The following is a 15,419-nucleotide window of genomic DNA, read 5'->3' on the forward strand; positions in this document are numbered from 1 at the left end:
AAAAAAAGATAAAGAAATATTCTGTACTGTATTGTGAAAATCAGAACCACATAAGGCATAGTTTATCCTTGTGAATAGTTTTTTAGTTAAACTTTTTTAAATTTATGATTTTTTGTTATAGAAACAACGTATTAGAGTTACTCCTTATCTTTCTGATACATAGAAAAAATAACAAAAAAAATTTTTGAAGAATCATATGTTTTCTGCATCATAGTACATTGCTCTACTCAAATACTCAAATCTATATTGGAAATTTCTTGATTTTGTTACTTTCAGTACTTGAAACAAAATGTTTTAGTTTCCAATTCTTACATACTAGAAATCAGAAATTATGTTGATAAGAAAATATTCAACATTATTCCTTACCAATGCATGCATGAAATTTATAATTTTCTAAAACATATTTATCAATGTATAAATCCATATCCTAGAGTTATAATTTTCTCCTAGAATATATTTTTCATTATTTGTATTTTATACTTTATTCTTGACTTATCCAAGAATATAAAATTTTAGAAATGCTGAGTAGTTTACTGCAAAATTTCTTGTTTTGTCTGATGTTAATTTCAACATTTCAAGTTGAAGAAGTAGAAAAAAATAGAAATTTGCTAAATTGTATTATATCACAACTACATATTTTAATGTAGATTACCACTAAAGAAAATACATAGGTAAAACCATTCTTTGTGTAGCTTTTGTTTCTCCAAATATCAATTTATAAAACTCCTGCAAGGCATTAAACAAAACAAAGCTTCCTCAGATATTGTACAAAATGATATTTTCACAATGGCTTTCATGCATACAGGATATAGTACGTTGATTCTAAAACATTAGTTTTGGCTATGGCACGTTAATAAACAAGTGCTTTGTAACTGAAAACAAACAAACAAACAAACAAACAAAATGTAACTCATAAGCTAATACCCAACAAGATACAGCTATTCCTGAAAAATTAAGATTCCTATAATTTGATTAAAAATAAATCTTATAGCACAGATTATAATATTTTGTCCATCAGCTAAGCCCAATGTCTCTATTTTAAAAAATGATGAGTGGCTTCCTTAGCTTATATAACTAGTTTGTGGCAGAGTCAGAATAAGACCCCTAAGTGTATTAACTTTTGCTTTTATTTTTCCGTTCTTGAACTATTTAACACAATTATTAAAAAAATATTTTAATTACCTATTGGAAAAGAGAACCTTATATTAGATATCAACCTACAATGAAGGAAGTGATTACAATACTATATACTAATATTCATCTAAGATAGCAAAGCAATGTCATTTACCTTAAATTTACGTCTCTGCTCTGCACAGCTGTTGAAGAACCACAAGTCTGTCTCATGGCTGTAAATGTAACAAGAATAATAATGCGACCAATTTTCATACCTAAACTAAATTAAGTAGATTTGTCACAGGCTAGAAAACTGATAATGTATTTTACAAAAAAATTTAAATTTACAGATTATGGAAGTGTGCATGTGTGCATATGCAAGTGTGTGTGTGTGTGTGTGTGTGTGTGTGTGTGTGTGTGTGTTTAAAAAGAGTAATTTTAAAAAGAGTAAAAAATTTACTCTTTTTAATCTGGAAATTAGTTTCATGGGATTGAAAGCATTATTTATTCTCTTTGGCTAACTTTTCTTTTTATGAACCACTATGGGTAAACCAAGTCCAGGAAGTTCTAGGAGGAGATACAGATAAATATTAGAATTCAAGATGAGAGACTGTATTTAGCTGTTACAGTGTGTTTTCTGGGGTATACAGTAAGCATGTAAAGAAGAAACATCTGGTAATGCTTAGGTTAACATCAGCCCCCATTTGCATCACTATCTTTATACACTATTCATCAATATGTCATTAATCAATGTACCTACTGATTGGACCTATTCAGTTGGTGTTTTTATGTAATGAATAGAAAATGTAAACATGTTTCAAATACATATAGTCAGAGACCTAGACATGAAAGTGAAGTTATTACTACACTCGGTACTTGAGCTTGTCAGATGTGATTTTTTTTTCTTTCCATTTTGTATTAGATAGGCTAGTATCTATGCCATCTGTAGCACAAAACCCTGAAAAAATGTAAATGAAAAAGTAATAGTAGATAAATACAATCCGCTGGAAATAGACTTTCTACCATGTCACACTTCAAATCTGGCTACTCCTTTTCAACCTTTAAAAGAAATCAGTTGAATATAACAAGACCTAATATTGTTCTTGTGACTTGAGCCATCAAAACAGATTTTTTATCTCTATTTTTTCAAACTTTATAAAATAGTTCTCCATCAAAACTATATTTTAAAATGAAAATCACATACTCTCTTTTGGTCCTCTAAAACTGTGTTATGTCTGATAAAGCACAAACCACCATGATCTATTATCAGCACCAAGTACCTAGCCTTTATAAGTGCAGATTTTGAAACATGTTCAATTATCTTTATTAATTTTTAAGAGACAATCTACACCAACTCTGTTTTGAAAGACTGGTTAAACTCTTAGTTAAGTGGGAAAAGAACTAGACTGAAAGAAAATCATCAAAGTTTTCAAAGTGTTAATTTCATTTTAAATGGTTAAAATTTTTAACAAAAATATTCCACCCTCCCACATAAGTGGCTAATAGTGTGACTTGTGTTAAATAGCATTTGCAGAATATAAGCACCACCTAATACCCTCGTGTGACGACATATGCAAACTATAAGATGCTATTAGGTTTTAACACAACCCCAGTATGTCTACAGTTGCTAAACTTATCAAATACTATGAGATACTAAAACTTAAGGCCCATGTTATATTAATCATAGTGTATAATTTGGTCAAGAGGTAGGCCTTCATTCATTATTTCTAAATTCTCATTCATAAAAACCACTTTTCATTCCTGTGACATTTTGGCATTAGACCTGAATAAAACACAAAATAAACACAAAATTAAATGCTATAGTTTTATAATTTATACAATGGAGATATACTCATTAATATGCATCATAAAACACTAAATATAAGTGACACAAGAAAAGTCTCTGTGGTAATGGTTAGCCCCTGAAATTGTTAAAAGATATTTAAGTTACTTTCAATCACCCTTTAGCAATGAAATAACAAAATTGAGGACTTCTGCCCCAGATTTTATTTATACAACATTTGGTACATGACCAACAATTTCTTATTTTAGAGTCTTTAATGTTCCTACATTATATGTGTGTGTTTTCCAAGAAAAATTATGTATATTTTAGTTAAACAAAGTATCAAATCTTGCCTTCCAATACAACAAAAAAAGAAAGACAAACTAAAGCCCAACCATTCTTTCCAGAGACACCCTGGTAACCAGCAATAAAGAGGCTTCTGCTGGACTTAGCTTTGGGGAGGAAGGAACAACCACTTTGTCTAAGGGGCATGTTAAAATAGAATTAGGACAATATGTAGTGCTTTTCCCAAAGTTGAAACAATAAACTCCTACCTTTGGCTTATACTGCCAGCAACTAACCCGCCCTTGCTATGCCAACAACAGAGCAAAAGTCCCATCCAGAGGCTATAGTGAGGTAAACATTTCATTTGCTATCTTCTGTGACTTCAATGCAAATTTTCCTCTGTCATGTAAATGTATGGAGAGGCTCCCATGGAATAAGACAATTTGATGGAAATACTCCAATCACTGTCATTACGTGGGGAAAGATGGTGGTGAGGAAAGTGCTTCACCATAAAATTACTGTTGGTTTAAACAAAAGAATGTGAAAAAAATTTTTAAAGTTAAAATAAATCTTAAACTCTGGCTGATTCAATATAAATTTTGCGATCATGGCAGACATTTGAACTGTAGATGGTTGGAACACATCCCCTCCCCACAAGTCCTCCTTCTTCCCACCCGCCTCCCACAAATGGGTTTGTTCCCAAGAATATACATTCTGGTCTCAAATTTGTTTAGGGCCCAAAAATTTAATCTAGTTTTTAGGAAATAAGTAGTTCCTGGATTGTATAGATAAGTAGCCTGTAATTCTCAGTCATTCAGAAGGCCATCAATAAGACTTAATTACTAACATCTAGGAGTACACCTGAAAATGAAAATAGACCGCTAGGCCATTAAAAAAAGAAGTCCAAGATTGTTTCGTTAAAATAAAGCAACAAGAAGGATGCTCACTTTTTTTCAAACTAAGCTTACCTTATTAGGCTTATATATAACACAGGATTCAGGAAGAACCATTGCTTATTTTTCAACAGAGCTGATAAACATTTTGAAAGATGTTTTATGGAACTCCAGACTCTACCTTCCAAATGTTAAAAAAATACTCGCCAAACAACGTCCTACATACACACCCTGGGTAAGACTATATAAAACAGTGGTTATATTATGTAACAAAAAGTTACTTTAAAGGACACACATATACTATCCGTTGCACAGGACAAACATAGTGAATAAGGACAACAAACTCCAGAATGTGTTTTTATAACTGTAGCAACAGCAATAACTCCTTGGCAAACTCAAACAGTTTTTTTGGCAACCTTGGAGGTTTTCTGCATTTGTCACTTGGATGCAACTGCGGAGGTTGTCGAAGAGGCTTTGTCTCCCTCCACACCATCTTACTGTGGCTTTGCTTTTAAGGAAGAAATTTCACATTTTATTTTAACTTGTGAATAAAATTCTGCTAAAATCCCACAAGGGAGTTTTATACAAAACGTCTTATGCCTACATATACCAAATGTGGTTTCTCTATAATTTTTGTAATAAGTGACCTTGTACACTTTCAAAATCTATGGGAATAGAACATTTTTTCTTCCCAAAAACCACAATGGACTCTCTTTTTTAATTAAAATTCTCAACACATGCAAATGTAATGGTTTTCTGAATGTACACAACAGGGTCTGCACATCTGTTATCATGATGAACATCTTTTAAAATAAGATCTCAAGGACAAGAATGCTTCACTAACCTGCAGTGGTCTCTGTTTATCACTGCTCTTAGGAGATTTCAATCCACTTGTTTGCTGCTGTAAGAGAAGTTGTCTTGCTGCTTGGAGAGCCTAAAAGTAAAAAGGGAGCAATATCTAAATAGTTTGTTGAATGATAAATTGATTATCAATAATTGATTATTCCTTGGTTTATAGTAAAAGGCTTCAATGTATGACAGCCCCTTCCCCATCTTCCTTTCTAGAGACAATTATGAAATATCTTCCAATGTGAAACAAAAATTCCACACATCACACATATACAACTTTACTTAAAGTCATGGAGATACATGTAATCCTGCAGGAAATAAAGTTAATTTGTTTAAAGTGCTTAAAGAGGAAAAAATCATAAATTGCATCAATAACCTCATTTCCACAAGGAACTTGTCTTTGAGTGTTCAACTAAAATGCCCACTCCCTTTTAAATTATCATTCAATTTGCATTTTCATATTACAATTTTGAAGCAAAAGCAGTAGACTTCAAGTGTTACCGGAAGCTGTAATTAAATTTGACAAATCAACATCAGATTATCTTGAAAGTGAATTAATAAGGATTTTCACCAAAGATTAAAAACACTTTTTTTGTACTTACAATTCAAGGGGAAACCTCTCCTTTGCAAAATAAAGTGCAGTTTTAATGCCAAATAAAATTGAGTGGTTTCCATTTGCATTCTTAGCAAAATCAGAGAACAAAGAAATTACCACGCAACCAATCAGGTCTGTTTCTATGTGTGACAGAATACCAATCAAAATAGAAGATGTTTTCATTTATTTTTATGTTTTTCCCCCATTCAGGAAAATAAAACTTAACATAAGAAATTAAGCATTTCATTTACAGAAGGAGGAACAGTTTGGTGAGCATACTATATAAACTTATGTAAAAACAAATACCATAAAAAATACATGTTCAGATGTTTTGGGGTAGTAGTATAATTTAAGGGGAAAAAACTTTCGAAGAGCCTCTACTTTGCAAACTCATTTGTTGTCTCAATAACTGAGTTTAGTGAACACTAATGATGAAATTTTTCAACCCATAAAACTAAAATAAAGGATTGCCTTACTCTGTTCTTCAGTGTTTTAGAATACAAGGAAAATTTTTCATGATGGGAGAATATCTTCGACCAATATTCTACTATCATAATTGAGATTCTAAGCTGATAAAAAGTACAATTTTGATTGGAATCAATGATCTGGTTTTTAAGAGAGTTTCTAGTATCCATGACAACAGTTGCTTTGACAAGATGTGCATATGGCATTACACTGCCAGCTGGTGTGAACAATGTTTGAACTACTGCATTGAGATGCTGAGCAAACAGAAAAAGTTGCCACGTCTTAACCCTCGGGGAAGGCAGTCATCCCCTGATCAATTATGAAAAGACAGAGAGAGGGCTGCTACAGTCTGGCTCCAAGCAAGTGTTCTGAGAAGGCAGGCAGACATAGAAACCAAAGTAAACAAACTGAAGGCACGACAGCACCCTCCCCTAACAACGCTGATTTGTCTTCCCGGAGCGAGATCTGGCAGAGTTTGTAAAGCACACTTTTTACATTTGGAGACACACTCACACAGAGCAATCTTTCGTTTTTTCAATTTTTCAAGTAATTTCTACCTCAATGTTTCTAAGGATGGCACATTCCAGTGATCTCAGGCAATTTTATGGAAAGTGCAGTTTGACAAATAAAAGACCACATAAAAATGTTCCCAAATACTTTATCACCAAACTTAGTTTAAAATGTTTCATTTAATATTCTAAATGATACGGCTTCACTTTTTAAATCACAATTTATAACATAACTCCAAATGATACTGTGCAAGTGGAAATGACCAGTGTGACTTAGGCTGTGTCTACGTGAAACTCTCAAGAAAAAAAAAATCCATCAACTATTTTTGTCTTTGTTGCCACAGTCCACACAAATTTTGCCTAATCTTTATAGAATTGTGTTCTCCCCTTTTGTATACACACAGCCTTACTGAATGTATACTTAATTCTGTAGCCATTTATTATTCTTAAAGGATTCCGATGAACATAGTTGTGAGTCTTGGACTCATGAAGGGCTGGGACTAAAAGCAATCCTGGAAATCATCTACGCTGATGCCCTCGGTTTAACAAAGGAGAAAATGAGGCCTCAAGTAATCAAAGTATTTCGTTCAAGGTCTCCTGCTTCCAGGCTGGAGTGCATTCCCGATGCCATATCGTCTCTGTTCCATCAAAGACACCCTTAGATGGCAATGAGTAAAGCTGGAGTAAAGGAGCACAGAGGGCACCATAATGAATTAGTTTTACCTGTAAAGCGAGCATATTCGTCTATCCAAACCTAAAAGGAAAACAATGTAATCTTTTTTCATTTGAATTTGTAATATGTGAATGGAACAACTACTATGGAATATAGATTGTTCTTATGGCTAAGTGCTCTTGCCATCCTTGACTTGGAAATCCTCTACCAATACCTAATGGAACTCTAAACTCTTGTAACCATCTGATCATTTGACCAGTTATTACAAATAGACAGAACAATTCTAGAGCTGGACATAAGCCTTACACATTGTTTAGCTTAGCTGTCATATTTTGCAGACATGTGAGTGAATCACCAACACGACAGTAATTTGATTAAAGTCACAAAGCAGTAGCACCATTTGGTCAAAAGTTCAGGCTGTTGTCTCCCAAGCCTAGGGCTCTATTCATGTCATCATCCTACATGATATTCATTCAGCTCAACCCACACAAGAAACCCAATGGCATAGGCAACACACAGTGGCTATAGAAAGACACTAGGAAATTAGATTTATTGGAATTGCATCTCATGAAAATTTCACTGGACAAAAGCAAACATATACACAATTTTGCAGGAGTAATAGTAATAATGGAATACCACAGATAGCCAGCTAAACTTTTAAAGTACCTTGGTTTCCATACACATTATGAGTTATGTTTAAAATAGTCCAGGATCAGGGGCACCTGGGTGCCTCATTTGGTTAAGGATCTGACTTTGGCTCAGGTCATGATCTCATGGTTGATGGTTTTGAGCCCTGTGTCAGGCTCTGTGCTGACAGCTCAGAGCCGGGAACCTGCTTCCGATTCCGTGCCCCCTTTCTCTCTGCCCCTCCCTCACTTGTGTTCTGTCTTTCTCTCTTTCTCAAAAGTGAATAAACATTAAAAAAGTGTTTTTAAGTAGTCAAGGATTGTCTTTCAGTACAAATTCTTCTGAGAAAGAGCCCTTCCAGCCTATCTCTTTAAAAAAATAAAATTAAATTAAAAAAAACCACTTGCCTATTTCAATATTCTTTTAGTAGCAGTAGAGACTGCTGCAGCAAACATAAGAGGCTAGAGAATAAAAAATAACTCTAAAATATCAGGGATGATTTAAAACTTATCCTAAACAGGAATCTTTGGCAGTTTGCATTCTAACTGCAGGCATCCCATGACATTTTTATTCCCAGTATTCTGGATATCATTTTAGGGCTGAATTTCAATAAACAATTGCTCAAAGACATTTACTTCATCTTAGTAATTTATTTTGTAGCTACTCAAAAGATGAAAGATCATGAGATAAAATACTTTCATCAATATAAGGTGTTAGGTGTCAAATTACATAAAATATTAATTTGAAAATGACTTGTCCACTTCAACTGGTAAATAGAAAAGATAAATTCCAGGGCCATTCATTAAGTTCTAAGAGCTGTTTTGGTATTTATATGATCACCCTCTGCTCTGCAAAACACAAAACAAAACAAAAAATTTAGAGCAAAAGGCAAAAGATGTTTACAAAATCTCCTTTAATAATGACTGAGTGTGAGTCTAGTGAACAATAAGAAAGAGGTTTCTAAGGGGGCCAAACCATATCTAGTTTCCAAAAACACATTTGTTTTGAATTAAGAGTGCACTTTACTTAATGAAGTTATCTAATTTTAGTAAAGTGAAAGAAAATTAAGAAAGGACATTTTAAAAATTGGAATCAGATTAAATTAAAATAATTTGAAAAATGAATAAAAATCTTTACAACAGATTAAAGATATATTTTTTGTTAGGCTGCAGAGGTGTGGGAATGCACCAGGTTTTCAGAATTCAGTCTATTTTGCTCCACAACTGTATTACATTCTATGTTAACTAAATGGAATTTAAATAAAAACTTGAAAAAATACTTACTGAAAACATCATTCCTAAAAGTTACTGTTTAATTTCAAATAAACTAAAAATCTGTAAGAAAAACAAAGTTCAAGTCATCACCCCTCCACAACAGTAATAATTTTATGCTATCTATGAATCTCATATATCGAAAGGGACTCTAAGGAGTAGGTCATTATGAGAATTAAGAGTAAGAACAGCTTTATAACCTGTCAGATCAATATCTTGAAAAACACTGAAAACTTTCCTGAGGAGTCAAACTGTTTGAGAATAGCTTAGAAACACTCAGTGAAACCAAAAATGCCAAGCATTCTAAGGTTAATAAATAACTTATTTTTTCAAAGTAAATATATGTATATTTTGGGAGAAAACAGACATCACTCATATCTCTCCCCATAAAAATAGGAATGCTTAACCTATCAGCCTGTTGCATTTGAGACATTAAAATGAAAAATGGCATCTACACCCATTAATATCTTCAATGTATAAACAGCACAGCATGACACATTCTTGAGAGCTGAAGGCTACAAAATCTCTCTGAAACATAAATAACAAAGCACTCAGAAGCATATTTGATGTTGATATTCATCTCTGAGAAAAACACTGCTGCCTAGCCTTCTTATGAAAATAGATGCAGCCCAAATGGATCTCCTGTAATTGGTTTCAGATAGCGAGGTCAGAAGAAATATGATACAAGAAACGATTATGTGGAACAGGCAAAACAAGAATGTTTACACAGGCACTCCCTAGTTATACTGACAAGGGGTGTATACTTTGCAGATAACCAGAACCAAAAAAAAGCCAGCAGGACATTCAAAATTTTGCTCCTCATACTCACATTTTTTAACCTTTAATATATGACGTCTTTAACATCTTACTTTGAAAACTAAATGTAAAATAAGTTTTCAAACCGAATTTCATTGTCTAATTATTTTCACAAGTACAGTTGATAAAAAGCATATTCGGAGCTTCCACAAAGGATGTGAATTCCTATTCTGTTTGGCCTTTCTTCGCATCATGTTCTCACTAAAGAGAATATACTGATAAATGTAATCTGAAGTCTCATAATGCGATTTAATAGAAGAAAATTAATCATCTAATTGTCATATCCTATTTTCAAACAGCAATCTATCAGAGTGAAATTATGCATCTGTAGCTATTGACCTCTCATTTTATCATGGCTGATACATAATTAGACTAAGTTTGTTGGGAAAAAGAGCTAATTATCAAAAAATATTTTAAAAAATAAGTGTTATTTCTATTTTACAGTATATTTCACATAACATTAAAAAAATAAATGTGTGTATGTATTGTGTTCATAGTATGGACTACTATAGAAGTCAAAGCGAGAAGCTAACATAATTTATTTCAGGTAGTTTAATAAGAGTGAATAATTAATTATAAAGCATCCTGTTTACCAATCAAATGTCAGGCTGTTTTGGCTCAGCATTATGATGTAGATCCAAAGGAAAGACAACTGAGGTATGCAATGTGTGATGGGCTGATTCTCAGGTCATCCTCAGACGACGTCTAACAAAGTCCTCAAGGTTCAGATCCACACCCTGTATTCAGTATCTTCCAATATAGCTCCAAACTTCCAGATAAGCTCAGAAACCCTTCCATAAAATAAGCCTGTGAATTAATGGCAACTTATGGCTAAGACAGGTTTTGTTTTCACGTCTAGCATCATATACTCCATTCAATGGGATGAACACTTCTCTTCCTGAGAGCTGGCATTCCAGAGGCTACAATAAATGATACTAAGTAGTCTGGCATTCAGCTTTCTATTTTACTTATTATTATTATTTATAATTATTTATTATAATTATTATTGTTGCTAATGATAATGAATTACTAATGGAACCCATAAAGAACATGAATAAATATAATCTATAGTAATGCTAAATACGATTCCTGTTCACATATTAGGGAATTCCAACTGCAAAATTCCCAAGTATGAAAGGTAAAAGTGAATGGGAATTTTAATTTAATTTTAATTTTATTAAAATTGTTAAAATTAAGATTTTTATAATATCGCTTTATTATGGTATATGTTCCAGGAACTACAATGGGTTATGCAGCATTCTCTCAGTTATTTCTCTTTCTACTATGAAATATTTTATTACTTTTCCAAACATTCCTTGGATTTACTTTTTATTTCTCACATACCTACAGGTGTTTGTTTTAAATTTTTTAATGTTTATTTATTTTTGAGAGAGACGAGTGCTATGGGGGAGGGGCAGAGAGAGATGGAGACACAGAATCTGAAGCAGGTTCCAGGCTCTGAGCTGTCAGCACAGAGCCCAACATGGGGCTTGAATTCATAAACTGTGAGATCATGACTTGAGCCAAAGTCAGGTGCTTAACTAACTGAGGGACCCAGATGCCCCTGTTTTGTTTTCTTCCTCAGTATGAGGCCTATACCATCTTTAGTTTGGACATGGACTCAAGGCTATATTTTTATAATTTCAACTGGCATGCTAGATATTAACTGAAAGTACATGCTACTAAATTACAGTATTGTGTTTGAAAGTAAACCATTATTTGAATCTTGTATTCTGGACGCTCTCTGCAATTCAATAATAAAACTTCAAAAAAGGTAAAATTTGAGAAAGTATTGTAAGAATAAAATCCATCAAAAATTACTTGTTATTAAAACATTTTTTGCAAGTATGCTCCACATACCAAGCAAAGCACTTAAGCATTGCACATTTCTGGAGGTAGGAGGTGGGTGATGTGACATTGCTTTTACCTTCAAAGAGCTTTGTGTCTAACAAGAAAGATTTGGTTTCAAGTCAAAGGTCATAAAAAATATTTTTAAAACACTGCAGAGGTTCATAAGTTGAAGAAATTATTTTCAGTTGGGGAGCCCAGATACATTTTTTATGGGGATACAAAATTGGGGTGAACTTATATGACAAATAGTTCATCTTGCAAAGATGACAGAACCTGGCCCCATCAAGTAGAGGCAAAGAATATGTGGGATCACATACACAGTGAAAAGAAAATAATTAATCTTGGATAAGGCACATGCTTAGTTTAAGAAATAGTGCAACATCATGGGAAGGTTGGCTGGAGCTAATTAATGAATGAAATTGAACAATCAATCGCTAAAAGAATCTTGATATAATTTAGCAGGTAGCAGCAAATGTTGCTGAATTGCAGATGATGAGCTAAATCTGACCCAGAACAATATTGAAGTCATGTTGTGAAGGACAGATGAGAAGTGATGGAGGAAAGAAAAAGATATGAGGGAGAAAGACCAGATAATAGGTATGTGTGACTGTCCAAATATGAGATAAGAACTAATTTAATTAAAAATGAGAATCACAAGAAGTACTATCAAAGTAGAATTGCAGGACTTAGTAACTGGGCATGGAGTAAAGGCTTCTGGAATGGAGGAAATGATGACTTCAAAATTTTAAGTCCATGGTAACTGGGAGAATAGCTATCCCACTGCTGGCAAGGGGGGAATCAGATTACAAACCACGGGCTTTTTGTAAAGAGTGGGGAAAGACCCAAACGTAGGAATACTTACATTTTGTTTATAGATGAAACAGTGAAAAAGGAAGACAGTGAGTGTTGAGGAGTGCACAGTAACAGAAGTCAAAACGACTTCTGGGAAATGTTGAACATAGAATAAGCATATGACTCACTAATTCTACCGCTAGGTATATACCCAAGAGAAATGAAGACATATGTCCACACAAACAGTTGAACATGAATTTTCTCAGCAGTTTTATTGCTAATAACCAAAAAGTGGAAACAACCCACATGTCCATTAACTAATGAATGGAAAAACAAAATGTGGTCTGTCCATATAATGGAATATTACTCAGCCATAATAGGGAATGAAGTATTGATATGTTCTGTAATATATGTGGACCTTGAAAATAGGCTAAGTGAAAGAACACATCAACCAAGATAGCATATTGTATGATTCATTATATGAAATGCTCAGAATAGGCAAAACCGTAGAGACAATGGTGATTTGTGGTTGCCAGGGGCTGTGAGGAGAGAAAATACAAAGTGACTGCTAATGAGTATGGGGCTTCTTTTTAGGAGTGGGGTGAAAATATTCCGGAATTAGATAGTGGTGATGGTTGCCCAAACTTGTGAATATACTAAAATCTACTGAAATACATAATTTAAAAGGATAAATTTTATGGTATGTAAATTATATCTCATTCAAACTGTTACATATTTAAATAAAAGAATTGTGATGTTAATTATATCTCAAAAAAGCAGGGAAAATAGAAAATGTGGGGGGCGGGGAGAATTTGTAAAGGGAGAAGATGAATGGGTTGTCAAATACCAAAAACTCAAAGAGGCTAAGGATTAATGAAAGTTCTTGTTGATTTGATAATTTGCAAGGGACCTATCAGAGAGCAGGTCCCAACGAGTACTGAAGTAGAAATTACTTCTAATTCTCTGCAGAGAATTATAGAAAAAAAACATGGTTACAAGTGCAAACACTTCTTTTGATAAGTTCTGCAAAGACCAAAATAAGAAAGAACTAAAGTTTGAGAGGTTGTGTGTGTTCGTTGTTTGTTTTAAAGACAGTTTGCTAATAAGCTAAGGGGAAGAAACAGACACTTAGTCAAGAGAAAAGAGGAAGTCACTGGAAGGGATGTCAAGGGGCCTAAATCAAGGAGCAGGAGCAGGTGACACCCTTGTGGGGAGAAGAAGCACATCATCCTTGGAGACAATTTGAGGAGAAGGGAGGACAGGTGACTTTGCCAGGAGGGTAGGAAGAGGAAAGGGTTCCCACTGAGTAATCTCAATTAATTCAGACAATAAGGAATTGACTGAGAAGGAGAGAAAGATTGGAATTGCTGAGGAAACAAAACTGAGAAAGCTTTTCTCTCATTGTTCTGAGAAATACAGCTAGTAGAGTAAAAACTGGCACTTAAAACATATGAAATGTACTTCTGCAGGCACTGATGGCATCCAGATATTCAGAGGTCTTCTGAAATGTTGCCTCCATAACTAAATAAAGAACTACTGACTTTCCCACTGCTCTAATTTGGGATCATCACTACTCAGAGTCTTTTTATACTTTTAACCTGGCCAAGGGGCCTGGCACCTCCAATTACATCAGGTAGAAGCGAAAGAGTCACTTACAATAAATGCTGCGTTATTGTGCATTCTGAGGGCTGGTTGTCTTTAATTTTTAAAAGACAGCAAAATAAAGTATGTCTGTGACGCTGCCGCTATTGACATAGCTGACTATTCACAAGCTTCTCTTTGTAACTAGGAGAAACAATATGATATAATGGTATTGACTAGATTTCAGAAGACATTCGTTCACCTTTTATTAGTTGATGAACCTGGACTATTTAATCACAGCGAGCATTCATTTCCTTGTCTATTAAGTGCAGTTAATAATATTTACCTGATTTGTAAAATCAGAGAAGAAAATGTATTTGGAAGTATTTTAAAAGCTAAAGCTTAAAGAAATGTTATTTCAAGTAAAGACTTTTGAAATTATATAATTCCTCCTCTATGTGTAAGCACATAGGTTAGGTTCCATGCAACTGAGACTAACTACTCATTTTTAGCTTTATAATGACTGCTAAATAGGTATGTGCATCTTAACTAGCAGGCCTGGCATATGGTAATACTTGAAAGTTTACCTCAATATCTATTGAGTTATCCACAATCTATTCTGTAGAAAAATGTCCCATCAGGTTGGGAAAATATCTTAACAGCTTTGTGTCCTATCATATTTTGCGAAGTTGTAATTTAAGCACTGCTGAGTCTGAAAGGGTTTATAACTTTACAAATATACTGGTGAGGTACACCTCTGTCTTCTCCCAGGCCCATATCACCACCGCTATGAGATCACCTGCCCTCAAGGATCTTTTAATATGTTAGGAAAGATGAAAAATATATTCAAAATAACCACCCTGCAATGCAGAAATGTGCTGCATGCCTTTAAAAGGTACAGAAAGTGGCTGTGGGGGTTCGACAAAGACAAAAAGGGGGAAAAAAGGAGAATTAATGCTTGGTAAGTGCTCATTATATGCCAGCTCTCATTCTAAATCCTCACACATGCTATCTCATTTCATCCTGGAGACACTGGCCTTTATTATCGAAGTGTAAACTGAAGCTCAGAGTAGGTAGGTTATATGTTCAAGCTGTTTCACATATCCTTGAAGTGGCGTAAGAGATCTGAACAGCTATCTGGCTGACTTTGAAGCTAATGCCCTTTCCACAAGGAGTGGGGAGCAAGAGTGTATCATTAAAGAGACTTTTATTTGATAAAAAAAGTAAAAAACTGAGCATAAAGAGAACAAAATACATTCTAAGTCATTAACAACATTGCTAGTTATGTCAACTAGAACAACAATAAAGAATTCTAA

The 15,419-nt window shown here is 33.9% G+C and overlaps 1 protein-coding gene across 1 annotated transcript in view; it reads right to left on the minus strand.

Annotated features, from left to right (window-relative positions):
• FOXP2 (forkhead box P2) overlaps positions 1 to 15,419 on the minus strand; it is a 396,567-nt gene that overhangs the window by 145,801 nt on the left and 235,347 nt on the right. Inside the window, exon 3 of the mRNA XM_029924675.1 lies at positions 4,919 to 5,008. Within this exon, the coding sequence (XP_029780535.1) occupies positions 4,919 to 5,008 (90 nt within the window). The remainder of the gene's footprint in view (positions 1 to 4,918; positions 5,009 to 15,419) is intronic.

Source organism: Suricata suricatta, chromosome 2, assembly GCF_006229205.1.
Source record: "Suricata suricatta isolate VVHF042 chromosome 2, meerkat_22Aug2017_6uvM2_HiC, whole genome shotgun sequence".
Lineage (NCBI taxonomy): Eukaryota > Metazoa > Chordata > Mammalia > Carnivora > Herpestidae > Suricata > Suricata suricatta.